The sequence below is a fragment of the Anastrepha obliqua genome, chromosome 3 (assembly GCF_027943255.1).
Source record: "Anastrepha obliqua isolate idAnaObli1 chromosome 3, idAnaObli1_1.0, whole genome shotgun sequence".
NCBI classification, from domain to species: domain Eukaryota; kingdom Metazoa; phylum Arthropoda; class Insecta; order Diptera; family Tephritidae; genus Anastrepha; species Anastrepha obliqua.
In genome coordinates this window covers 138,405,764-138,419,654 of record NC_072894.1, presented here as the reverse complement: position 1 = coordinate 138,419,654, position 13,891 = coordinate 138,405,764, and the positions used below count along the sequence as shown (strand labels likewise).

The following is a 13,891-nucleotide window of genomic DNA, read 5'->3' as shown; positions in this document are numbered from 1 at the left end:
CTCTACACCAAATCCAGCATGGAGCGAATTTACACAAGAAGGAGAAGTCAATAATGCCCCGAAAAGTTGTACAAATTTAATGCAATTTAATGAAATCCCATACAAAGTTGGATTTATCTTTAGCTTAATGCCACAGCACTTCCTTTCAGCTGACTTCGAGACTGTATTTAAATTTTTAATACTCACTCTTGTAGTTGTAGTTATATCTCAAAGAAAATACAATTGGAATATTATTATTACTAAAATAAAAAATTACTATCTTTCTTTTTTGACTGCCATGATTCATTACTTCGCGAGCAAAGCACGCCATTGTATTTTTGAAACAAGTACTCAAGTATACAAAGGAAATTACCATAAGTATGCACACACATACATAAAGTAAAAGTAACAAAGGGACATGTCACGCATCAAATGATATTTGAAAAAAAAAAAACGAATAAAAAACGATATATCATACAAAACGGCTTAACGAATCGACAACAGAAACTCACCTACTCACACCTACGCCGAATTCCGTGAATATGGAAAAAGCTGCAGAGCAACATTACCACCAACAATGTAATTACATATTCTTGGGGAATTAATATCTACAAAACAAACTTCCAAGCGAGTAGGTATTGCATTATATGTATTGTGAAAAATTATGTAAATACTGAATCGGCTTATGCACCCCTGACATTTCGCCCAAAAACTGTTGGCTTGACATTTACCATCACTTGACGAGAGTTTATTTTTTATAATATAAGTTATACCTCGTATATGTTTCTTATCTTCAAAGTGCAGTCATTTTGAGTTCCACAACACATTCCACAAAAGACTTCAACGCAAGCAACAAACTTGGACTTCAAATTTCTCCGCTTTGCTATGGTGAAAAAGGCCGAAAGGCAGGGGCGCAAGAGTAAAAGAGCGTTGCTCGTTGCTACACTGATTGGTATGTCCGTGGTAAATATTGGCAGATTAAATATTTGAAGCGATGCGTTATTTTTTGCGATGGTATAAACAAACTTGTTTACAACTTAACAAAAAATGTAATGCAATTGCAAAAAAATTGGAATATTTGAACTCTCTTTAACGAGCACGAAATGCTTATTAGTTTTGGTGGGCAATAAGGGGAATAATTGGCATGGTAAGTATAACTTGAGCGCTTTAACTTTGGCAAAAACGTATATGTTTTGAGTAATGGAATTTAAATACTGCTGGCAACAAATTTTTGACGCTCATTACACATACACAAATTTTTACGAAATCTTAAAATAAATACTCGTTTTTTTATTAATACAAGTTTTTATTTAAACTAAACCAAACTCTGCCATAGTCAACCAAGGTAAGCTACGAATGATTTCTGCGAATTCTGACTTTTCAAATTTTTGCTTATATTTTCTTCCTCCTTCTCTCTGTCTCTCCCTCTCTCTCGCTCTCTTCTCTCTCTCTCCTCTTCTTTTAACTCTCACTATGATTCGCTCTCACTTGCCCCTTCGAAATACAGTTTTCTTATGTATTTTCTTGCGCTACTTGCATACTACAAGAAATTCACCACACTGCCCCACTCAATTGGCCATCTTAATAAATAGAACTTGTTGCCAGTGGCCAACACCTAGTGTAAGCGTGGCTGTGTATCGAGTGAAAACCTCGAGAGCTGCCAGTTGAAGATATAAACCAAATTTTATAAAAGTAAATTAGAGTTTCATCAAAATATTAATAAAGTTTGAAATTTCATAAATAATCAAATTTTTTCCATAAATTTCAGTTTAGTTTTAGTGGAAACACATACGCAATATGGCGCGTGTGTTGCCAATTTTCTCTATATTTTTGCTGTGCTGTGCGCTGGGTGAGTAAGAAAAAGAAGGAAATGAATTTTTAATGAAATTAAATTAATTTTAAATTAAAGTACACAGGAATGTACCGTTGCTGGGTTATATAAAAATAAAATAAGTATATTATTTGAAGAAAAGTGTGTATTTACCTATAAGTATGTGTGAACGTTACTTTTGCTGAAACTTCAAACTTTTACATTAAAAAAAATTGTTTTTCGTTTTAAACATTTTTTCCTCAAAAAAATTGGTTTCGTAAAAAATTTTTTTTAAATTGAGTCAAAGTTAAAAAAAAAGTATTTCTTTTAACACAAATTTCGTTGCCGCGTTTTTATTTCAAGAAATGTATTGCTAATCTATAAAAAATGGCGTGTGCGTTAATGGATTTTCAATAATCCATATTTGTTTTCTGTGATTTCAACCGGAAGTGAGACTACAATTATGTCGTCCAACTTTCTCCTCCTTTCAGCTCCTTTTACACACATCGTGTTTCCAGTTATCTGAAAATAAAAACCAAAAAAAACGTAACTCTATTTTAATACAGTTAAGTGCAGTAATTAAAATTTTTTCCAATCATAATTAAAAATTTTCAAATAATTTTAAAAAGTGATGCTTATACAATTTTCTTTAACTTTCCCCCACTAACTTGCAACCAATTATTTATTTTTAAGAAAATATTGATTTATTTTTATACGAGTTAGTTAATTTATTTTTATTTATTTTATTTTGTATACTTTTATTTTTAGCCAACTATTTAGATATTTCATTTTCATGCATTAAACTGTCACTCACATATTATATTATGGTTACATGCTTATGTTAAATTAAAAACAAAACAAAACTTTCTCGAACTTAAGAATCGTTTAAATATGCCTGCATATATCGTCAAATACATATATATATATATATATATATATATGTATATATGTATAGTACATATAATTAGCCCTTACATCCCTTGCATGCTTCTTGATGTTTTTCTACAAATGGAGGGACTTACTGTACAGAAATACAATCGGTGGTTTGCCATTGTCTGCCGAGGTCGACCGCTATTAGAAAAACAAATGTCTACTATTTTGGTGTTTCGTGCTCACAGCGGGTTCCGAACCCGATCCCTACCGAATGCAGCTACGGCGGCCGCAGTCCAACATACTTCCTTCCAAAATGAAGAGATTTGACAACAGAATCATCAGCAACTGTGGAAGTAGCTAACATACGGCAATGCTGTTGTTGAGATCAGAATAGCAAACAACAGTGCAAATAGTTAACAGACTGCAATGCTGTTATCCCGCTTTTGAGGTCAGAATAACAACACACAGTAGAAATACTTAACAGCGTAGATCACTCTTGTCCTGTTGTTGAGGTCAGAAAAGCAAGCAACAGTAGCGGTACATTTAGCAAACAAAATTACTGTTCTTCTCGTCGACATGTTAAATTGTTTAACTTTCGTACCTAACATTTCTGTAATTGGCAAAATATGTTTTTTGCATTTTTTTTTTAATTTTATAAAACGTATAAATTTCCATAATTTTTTGTTATAATATAAAAAATAATACGAAAGAAAAAACCAATAATTATCCGCAAACTGGTTTATTATTGTCGATGTCCATCAAGCTGGTTAAGAAAAAATCAAGGTTGACAACTAAAGGCTAAACGCAATCAAATACGTACTTAACCACATGTATACATATATACATATATACATACACATATACGTATTGACATTTGGATCTAAACGCTTACAATTGAGAATGGCAAAAGCTAAATTGCAGTGCAGCAAAAAATTGATTTGGCATTTGGAAATAACAATGAAAAAAATATGGACGAGTTAACTCACTTCAACACAAACTCACTCACTCACACGCCTTCACAAACACGAACAATTAATAAATCGTTAAAGCCATGCAATGTTTCGAACTGTGACTTCAATTAGTTGGCTTCATTTGTTACTCGTACCATTACAGCCGGTTGCTTGCCCGCTTTTTTGCCTACATTTGACTGCACTTGCATGCACAAAACCCACATACAGATGTGTATATGTATCCACATATTCACACACATAATAACATATGCGGTTACATATCTCTTTGTCTGCTACCTTTGAAGGTGCGGCCTCTCGTAACAGATTCCACTTCAAATTCTTAGATGGCCTTTGGGCACTCGAGTTGAAGAAAAACTTGTAACTACTGCACCTTAAATTTATATATTACACATATATGTATGTGTGAGTATGCATGTAATTCTTTGTGTGTGAGCGATGAGGGTGTTGCAAGTAATTTGCTTAACTTAATTCAATTGCTACGAAATTTTTTTTATTAAAACGCGCATGAACGTATTTTAAAACTAAAGAATGAAAAATAAAAAAAATAAGATTAATTTTATGGATTTCATAGCTCATCTGCCCTTAAATTCAATAACTACCTCCAATAGTTTTTAGGATTTTAATGACTACTTTATTATCAGAAGATATTGTAAAATATTATATTATAGCATTTCGAAGAATTTAAGAAGCCTCTTATCAACTGCAATCAACGACCTCCCCACACAAAGCTCCAATAAATAAAATATTTTATTTTATTTTGACTATTTATTTATTGGAATAATAATTATGAATAATTATATTGAATTACTAAAGGCACTAGTAGCTTAGACTACCGTCCTCATCTTAAAATAATAAATGAACTGGTGCCAAAGTAAATATTAACTCCCAACACAACTTTATAGCAACTGCTAACTGGGACGGCGCAATCTTGTATTCTATCATACTTGTCAACTGGTCCCGCATAACATATTGGCCGATGGCTCTCTATTTATAATCAGCTATGGACAAAGAACAGTTAATAACATTAACATTAATTAAGTAGGGTAATTTTTTCATAATAACAGTCGACGAAAGATAGGTGATTGGCGACTCCAAGATCTGTTATTCAGGCAGTTCCGCTTGTTTGTGGGATAACATAATGATGAGTTGAAGAAGAAGTTCGTTGTAAGCCTTTCAATTTTTAATTTTTAATTGTTCTAATTGTTATCGTGGCCGCCGTAGCCGAATGGGTTGGTGCGTGACTACCATTCGGATTTCACAGAGAGAACGTTGGCTCGAACCTCGGGGAAAACACCAAAATTAAGAAAAATATTTTTCTAATAGCGGTCGCCCCTCGGCAGGCAATGGCAAACCTCTGAGTGTATTTCTGCCATGAAAAAGCTCCTCATAAAAATATCTGCCGTTCGGAGTCGGCTTGAAACTGTAGGTCCCTCCATTTGTGTAACAACATCAAGACGCACACCACAAATAGCAGGATATATGTATATATATATTTATATAATTGTTTTTGTGTTTTTTTGCTTTTGTTGCTTTTTCAATTTATTTGTGATTAATAATACCGATTTTAATTAAACTAAAATTTATATTTTATTTTTAATTTTTATGAATTTATATTTAAATTTTATGAAGCAAATAAATTAAGAAATTAAATGTTGGCCTTCCCTGCTATTTGTAGCCAATTTTTTGTATTCCTTTTTTATTTTTATTTTAATTATTTAGTAAGCCATGTTTCGGAACCATTTAAAGTGGAAATTATTATATAATATAATAAATTAATTTTTTTTGGTAATTTTTATTATTGTTGATTAAAAATATATAAATATTGTTTTAAGCCTTCATTACATTAATATTACAATCTTTATTTCAAAAGAATTAAATATTTTAATGACTTGCGAAATTCAATAAAAATTGTGAAGAGTGTTAATATTTTTTGCAATAATATTTTAAAAAATTTCAATTCAAATTGTTTTTAATTTTAAAACTTAAATTTAAATTTAAACTTTTTAAAAATTTTTAATTTTTTTTAATTGAAACTTTTATCATAAAAAAAGTAATAATTGGCATACTCACTTCTGTTAGCTGTTTGGCCGAGCTTATCCTTATATTTGTGGCTAGATGTTGTTACACAAAATGGAAAAACCTACAATTTTTAAACTTCGACTTCGAACAGCAAATGGTTTTTATGAAGAGCTTTTCGTGGCACTCAGGGGCTTGCCATTGCCGGCCGAGGAGCGATCGCTTGTTTTTCTACCATTTTGCTGTATCCTGCACGGAAATTCGCAGCTACGCACTTCCGACTGGCAGTCACCCAAAAACCCTTTCGGCTACGGCGGCCGCTTATTATTGTAATAATAATTTAATAAATTGCAAACTAGGCTTGAGTCCTTATTAATAAATAATGAATATCCTATTTATTAGTAAGTGCATTTTTTATTGAAATGTTCATCTTAAGCACATAATTATTTCAATTTTTATAAATACTTTTTTTATCATAATAATTTATTTCAAAAGAATTTATCCACTATTACTTTATTACAATATATTTATTACTACGTACAAAAAAATTTAACTATTTGTTACAGTTCAAAATAATTTTTTTGCTTTTTTTTTAATCTTCGTCTATTAAAAAATTCGCTTCATTGCTGTATAAAAAATGCATTTTTCAATTTTACTTTCTAATAAATTGCTAAATAAATCGAAATCTTGAGTGAGTTTAAAATTAAAATCGCTTTTTAAATTATTCATTATTGCATAAGACAGGCGTTTAACTATTTCAAGCTCCAAGAAGCCATTAAAAAATCATTATAATTATAAACCAACCAGTTAGCAGCTCGAAATTCACAATCGGCTTCAATATTATAATTAATGATTACAGCTCTTCATTAAAATCTAAATATTATGCAAAACGGTGATTTTATTAAGGCCAGTAAAACCACAACTGACCCAATACCAGTTTGCATTTCCACACCGCACAAAATTAATTAGCGAATTATGTTTGTGTTCACGCAAGTGTGCACCCATTCATATGTATGTATGTACCCGTGTATGTGCATGTATGTGTGCATGTACAAGAATAAAAGAAATACCAGATTAGGCCTCACTTTGACTGCAAATCTCTCTAATAAATTAATAATCACTTATCCCAAAATTCAATATTTACATAAACAATAGATGATGCCACCTCTGCAAAACAAAAAAAAATTATAATAATTTTGCCTTCGGCTTTTTCCACTTGAAATGCAAAATAACGTACAAAAGCAGTTCAAGTTGTTTACACTCTTTTCTTATTCCATTTGATAATCGGTTTTATGCAATCGGTTCGTAATCTGTAAAACGAGTTTGTTGATTTTCTTGTACATATTAGTAGATTTTGTTGGTAGCACCAACAATGCCTAGATGCTGCAGCTTTGGCAACACGTTCGCCAACCGCTACTGCTGCTGCCGCATAACTTTTACTTTTTATCGGCATCAATAGATGTATTTGTGTGTGTTTTGCTGCGGCAGTCCGAACAACCGAGCCGTAACCGGTTTAATGGCATTAATGGTTTGATATTTTCCAACACAACTTTTGTGTTTATCTCGAAATGTAGATAGTACCAACCATTACCAGTCTGCAACGGCTGAGAGCATTTCTCCTTTCAGTTTCGTTATGTGGAAAAATGTTAATGCATATGTATGTATGTATGTGAGTGTAGAAGCGTACAAATGCGATAAATTGTGCATGCATGCATGCATGTATGTATGTGTTAATTGTATATTATAAATATTCATTACCTACAAATTGCATAAATTATCTGATATGCAATGCCTTAGGTTATTTATCTTATTTTTTTTTAAATAAAGTGCTAAATTCAGTTGAAGCACTAAAAGCACCAAATGCTTTAAAAATCATGAACTGCGAGAGAACTTGCAATGGCTTTCCGAAGCATTTATTTAACATAAATTGCACGGCAGTATTTTTACAGATCACTGAAAAGCCAACAATTGTCAGAGCTTGCCGCCTTCGCTCATTCGCAATAATTTATCGTCTTGACGACGGAAAAAACACAACAATTTTTTTTTTTATACCAGACTTAGAACAGAGATCGTCAAACTCTTTTAATTACTGTAAATTGAGTTGAGTTGAAGGTTTATTACACACTCCAACCCGGTGTATGTAAGAAGACTCACTCACCCGGTGTGCCCATTGCAACACCACTTACCTTCCTTTATTTTCCCCTAAGTTCAATTAAACGAACGTCTCGTGAAGCAGGCCCAGCTCGACAGCTAGAAACAAAATACTTTGCAATATTCTTCAAGATGTATACTTTTTTATTAACTGGAGCAACTTCATTTAAGTGGCTGCCTCCACTAACTCTGCAGCAATGCAACTTAAGAAGCCAATTATCAAAGGCTTTGTTTGCGGTTTCTGACCTATCTAAGCCCCTAAAAGTCTGAAGCCAGACTTCTTTTCTTTGTAGAAATTTAAGCTTCACCTTCCTTGGATTCATTTATACTGAAATGTTCTTTCAAATGCTTTTCGGAAGGGCTTCTGTCAAGCCATTTGCATTTAATTGTGAATTTGTTCATAATTTTTTTACTTAGATTTATTTTGAATTCTAAAATTACTATAGAAACTTTTTTTCGCATTTTTCTTTAAAATCTGGGTATCATGACTAACTTTTAAATCCAATATATGTAGTTGAAATTCCCGAATGAAATTGCAAAAATTAGTTTTTATTTATATATTTTATTGTTTTTTTTTAACTTCACTTAACATATGAAACTAGTGAACCAGTAGATTTTGGAGATTTCTTAGTTAATATAAACTATGGTTACGGTTAAGGCTAAGGTACGGCACCTATAATCGCAGCGTTATTTTAGCGCCCACAGTTGTAGGTTTAATATATTTTATTTATTACATACTGCAGGGTTGTATTTATCATGTAATACTTAGTTTACACAGTGAAATCTCTTGATTAATGTTTTATTTAACACTTGATTTTATTTTTATTTTATTATTATCTATTAATTTTTCCTTATTCTATTTCTCTTTTTTTAATTCTTTATAAACTCCAGCAGCGAACATTCCTGGGAACTTTTGACAAAAAAAACTGAAGTCGACTTAACAGTTTGTTAATTTCTTAACAAATTACTTCAGCCTTCCTAACAACTTCTAACTTTTAAATCATAAATTACTGCATTTTGATCTTTTATGGTCTTTTAAATATAAAAAGAAGTCTGTAGAAGATCGTCCTTTAATGATCTAAAAATAAAGCTTGCAAAAGCTATTTAATTAAGCCTTTTTATGTCAAAGGTTATTAGCTGTTATCTCTCAAAGTCTACCTTAACCTCATTTTCGAATTTCTTTTACATATCTAATAATTTTTTTAATTTTCCACTATTTCCTCCATACAGCAACTTGCCAGGACTCCAGAGACAAACTTGAGGGCGTAGATGTTGAAGAGGTGTGCTCCGACAGACCCGCTGATGAGTACTTCCGTTTGGACACAGAAGGCGATTGCCGTGAGGTTTACAGGTACGCTTCAAATTTTCACAAATAGTAAAAAAATCGAATCACATTTCAAAATTAAAAAAAAAAAAAAAAAAATACATAAAAAGTCCTGAATATGAAATTTAAATTCGTAAAAATACAGGAAGTTTTTCACATCAAAAAAATGTAACTTCTTATGCTTGTACTTGTTTAGGCTTTATTAGCGTTTGCTTGTTTTTATATTAATGTTGACATTTTCTTTGCAAATTGAAGATGTGACAATGCCGGTGAAAATGGCAGCACGCGCCTAGCCAATATTAAATGCGCTGGCGGCCTGGCGTTCGATATCACACGGCAGACATGCGATTGGAAGTCGAATGTCAAGAATTGTGATCAACTTGAGAGTAAGTCGACCGTGTATGGTCTGGCCTGAAAGTTCAGTGATGTTGTTGTTTGTTTGTTTTTTGTTGTTTTGTTTTTCTATTCGTTGTCCTCAATCTCCATACATAAATACTACTACTTAGTAAACACTGCACACAAAAAGTGAGAAATTGTGCAAAGAGAAAAATTTAATGCTAAAAATTCCACAATACATTGGCACAAAAAAAGTTAATAAATTTGCATACGCATACTTACATACATACATACCAACATATTAACCAGTTTAATATGCGGTTTTTTTTTTTGTTTTTTCGTTGTGTGTCATCTGCTCGTACATTACATACTCGTATTATGTGCCCCAAAATTTCTTCATACTCTGTGCCTTGCCATTAAAGAAAATAATGTCGACCGCAAAAAAATGTTAGTTTTTCCTTAATTTATTGCTTTCTGCGACATAATTGCCAAAAATGTGAAAACTATTTTTAGCGCCGACTTTATTTCGTTTACTGGTGAGGCGCTGTGTCTTTGTTTCTAACTTCAAACTGGTGGTTTTAGCCGCACTGTTGCACTCTTCTAACTGTCAGTTCAACTGTCATAGCTGGCATTTGTATGTTCGTACTACATTTGTTTATTTTCATGTTGGTTGTCTTGTTTTCTATGTTTTTATATTTATTTCATTCTCGTTGTTTCTCCTTACATGTAACTAACAAATTCTATGTTTCCTTTATTTTCCATGTGTGCGAATACTTTTCGTATACACTTTCCTGATCTTTACTTAGCAATTACAATAACGCAAAAAGAGTTATCAAAAAATTCTGTCGAAAAACCAAAGTTCTGCGTATTTTATGTGAATCAACGAACCCTGTTATTTTTTTTTTTTAAGTTTTTATATAAGGACTTTTGTTACTAAAAAGTTTACTGTAAACTTTTCCAAATATATATTTTATTAAATAAAAATTTGAAAAACCAAAAAAGATAGAATAACGAGTACACAAAGCCTTAACAACAGACACATTTTGCAATCTCTTTGTGTTCCCATAGATGCACAAAATCGGGTTTGAAAGAAATTCAGTGCCCCTCCGGCTTGGCCTTCGATATTTTAAAACAAACCTGTGACTGGAAAGCAAAAGTAACTAACTGCGATGAGAAAGAAAGTAAGTGTCTGAAACTCAAATACAACTACAAAAATAATATCCGAAATTTTTGCTAATACATACATAACTGTAAATAGAGTAGACATATTATTTGCGTTCACTGTACACTTGCTATGTACTTAAGTAGCTACTTTAGTTCAGAGCTTTCGGCTTGACGGCGCAAATTGCAAATGTTTTGGTTAACATGGCAATTACGTCCACCGCCGAAACTCATTCACATTTAATTGTCTGCATTTATTTCAACAATGAGAGAATATGTATACTTTTGTAATAATGTTTTGCACAATGGAGGATTTTGTCAAAATTTTAGAACTTTGGTTTTGGTGCTGTTACACATAATTGACTAACACATTTTCGGTTTACACGTTTTTGTTTTCTCCTAACTCTACTCTACACTAACTCTACCACTTTTGTATGCCTATGTAAATAGTTTTATGGATATGCTAAGCATAAATTTCTAAACTAAAGTTGCATGTAAATCATCACTCATTCATGGCAATATATAATTCAACTTTTTTTGTGCTTTCGCTCAACTTAGAACCACGAAAAGTCAAGCCCATATTGAAGACTGATGAGCCCATCTGTCCAGAGGGTAAACTGTCCTGCGGTGATGGTGAATGTCTCGACAAAGATCTTTTCTGTAACGGCAAGCCCGACTGCAAGGATGAATCCGACGAAAACGCCTGCTGTAAGTAGTGCACCTGATTTCATAGCACATCCACATTTCATCCACAGTTTTTATTATATTTTTATTCAAACCTTCTCTATTTAAATTTTGCAGCTGTGGATGACGATCCAAATCGCGCGCCCGAGTGTGACCCCACACAGTGCGCATTGCCCGATTGCTTCTGCTCTGCTGATGGTACCCGCATTCCCGGCGCCATCGAGCCCGTGCAGGTGCCCCAGATGATCACGATCACCTTCAACGGTGCCGTTAATGTGGATAATATCGATTTGTACGAAGATATTTTCAATGGTCAACGCCAGAACCCGAACGGCTGCTCAATCAAGGGCACCTTCTTCGTTTCGCACAAATATACGAATTACTCAGCTGTGCAGGATTTGCATCGTCGTGGCCATGAGATCTCCGTCTTCTCGCTAACACACAAAGATGATCCGAACTACTGGAGTGGCGGCTCATACGACGATTGGCTTGCCGAAATGGCTGGCGCTCGTTTGATTATCGAACGTTTTGCGAATATCACTGATGGTTCAATTATCGGCATGCGTGCTCCATACTTGCGTGTTGGTGGCAATAAGCAATTCGAAATGATGGCCGATCAATTCTTCGTGTACGATGCTTCAATCACTGCTTCGCTGGGACGTGTGCCCATCTGGCCCTACACACTGTACTTCCGCATGCCACACAAGTGTAATGGTAATGCACATAATTGTCCATCGCGTAGCCATCCAGTTTGGGAGATGGTCATGAATGAGTTGGATCGTCGTGATGACCCGACTTTCGATGAATCGTTGCCCGGTTGTCACATGGTGGATTCGTGCTCGAACGTCGCCTCAGGTGAGCAATTCGCGCGCCTTCTGCGTCACAATTTCAACCGTCACTACAACAGCAACCGTGCTCCATTGGGTCTGCACTTCCACGCCTCGTGGCTCAAGTCCAAGAAGGAGTATCGCGATGAGCTGATCAAGTTCATTGAAGAGATGTTGACGCGTAACGATGTGTTCTTCGTGACAAATCTGCAAGTTATTCAATGGATGCAGAACCCAACTGAACTCAACTCGTTGCGTGATTTCCAGGAATGGAAAGAGAAGTGCGACGTCAAGGGTCAACCCTACTGTTCGTTGCCCAACGCGTGTCCATTGACGACGAGAGAACTGCCCGGTGAGACACTGCGTCTCTTCACCTGTATGGAGTGCCCTAACAACTATCCATGGATCTTGGATCCTACAGGCGATGGTTTCTCAGTTTAAGTTCGTTAGTAGATTAGAAAAGAATACACACACACTCACACACACACACACAAAATGTAGAAAGCAGAAGGAAGAAAATTTTAGTAATTTATACTTAAGCCCGGAAGAAGTTTTACAAATTCTATTTTATTACCTTTATTTGTAACTTAATAATTTGCAACTCGTAGTAGTTCCACCGAGAGTCTGATCTATTAAACAAAAGAAAAAACTAAATTTTAAATGTAATGATTTCTTCAAAATGCAAAACGAAACATTGTTACCGTGGAAATACTCATTCTTCCCCTTTTCTTGCCTTCTTTTTCTAAAATTTACTTTTCCATTTCTCTGAACTTTATCCTTAACACTTTTTCTTCACAGTTTATTGAAGATCTAAAGTTCTGTTCTATTTCTTCGCTCAACTGTATCCAATTCTTCTATTCTAATTTTAAACTATCTAACAGTAACTCCACTTCTTCCTTTTCTACTTATTACTTCCTTCATCTAACTTTATTTATTTATCGCTCCCTACCATTCTTTACACTTTCCATACTTTCCTGAATTGCATTCTTGCTCTCCATCATAGTTTTCCATATGACTATCCTTCTAGTGTATGAAATTTCCTGTACAAAGTGATATATTCTTAATTTTCCACTCCTTCTTTTCTAAAGACTTTCTCTCTTTCCTCTATACTGTTTTCTCATTTCCATCTATTCTGTTTTTCCCTTCAAGAAATGCGCCAAATATATCACGACAGTTTATATTCGTTTTTAATTATGTTAGTATTTTTAACTAAGGAATACAAGAAAATGAATTTTTCTCAAAGAAAATTTAATTGTTTTAAAACAAAATAAAATTCCTAAACAAATTAAAATGTCAAGTTTTTTATTTACACGTATTTATGTATGGAGTTATCAGACAGGAAATTTAAATAATAAAGAAAGCAGCAATGAAAGGGTTGGTGCATGATGAAATGGTAAATCTTAACGAATCCTTCGGCAGCTGGATGTCTTTGGAACCTTAGGAAGATGCTAAGGGCCTAGAATGATAGATTTACCATGTTTGGCCCATAACTATGGTGAAAAACAAAATTGTGAGGGGAACTTCGGCTACCGCGTCACAGGGAGAATCCCCAGACGAATTCGTCACGATCATTTCACATGTATTCACACCCTCATCCAATTAGACGTTGTTCAGACGGCAACGAAGTGTCATTGGTTGATTCCTTTGGTATATCACTAACTCATTCTTAGTTTTTTCGTATATACACCGATTCATAACCTCTGCTACGTCAGCTCATGCTCGTATAATATTGGCCACACCTCAAAAATCTTTTCACCAT

The 13,891-nt window shown here is 33.7% G+C and overlaps 1 protein-coding gene across 2 annotated transcripts; it reads left to right on the top strand.

Moving 5' to 3' along the window:
• The first annotated feature begins 1,587 nt into the window (after positions 1 to 1,587).
• On the top strand, positions 1,588 to 13,423 carry LOC129240589 (chitin deacetylase 1). Of its 2 annotated transcripts, XM_054876490.1 has the most exons (6): positions 1,588 to 1,671; positions 1,748 to 1,828; positions 9,031 to 9,151; positions 9,380 to 9,510; positions 11,180 to 11,329; positions 11,423 to 13,423. In XM_054876490.1, exons 2-6 carry the CDS (start codon positions 1,777 to 1,779, stop codon positions 12,571 to 12,573), a joined length of 1,605 nt encoding a protein of 534 aa, XP_054732465.1. In that variant the 5' UTR covers positions 1,588 to 1,671; positions 1,748 to 1,776; the 3' UTR covers positions 12,574 to 13,423. The 2 variants fall into 2 exon arrangements, with proteins under 2 accessions (XP_054732465.1, XP_054732466.1); XM_054876491.1 differs by lacking the exons at positions 1,588 to 1,671; positions 9,380 to 9,510 and adding an exon at positions 10,529 to 10,641 and having other exon boundaries at positions 1,742 to 1,828.
• The last annotated feature ends 468 nt before the right edge of the window (positions 13,424 to 13,891 follow it).

What these genes read in the sequence shown, in the direction of transcription:
- LOC129240589 (XM_054876490.1), top strand. Translation starts at nt 1,777, where the DNA reads ATGGCGCGTGTGTTGCCAATTTTCTCTATATTTTTGCTGTGCTGTGCG. An exon ending in GATTGCCGTGAGGTTTACAG is followed by an intron (nt 9,152 to 9,379) that starts GTACGCTTCAAA and finishes TGCAAATTGAAG; the next exon opens with ATGTGACAATGCCGGTGAAA. An exon ending in GAATTGTGATCAACTTGAGA is followed by an intron (nt 9,511 to 11,179) that starts GTAAGTCGACCG and finishes CGCTCAACTTAG; the next exon opens with AACCACGAAAAGTCAAGCCC.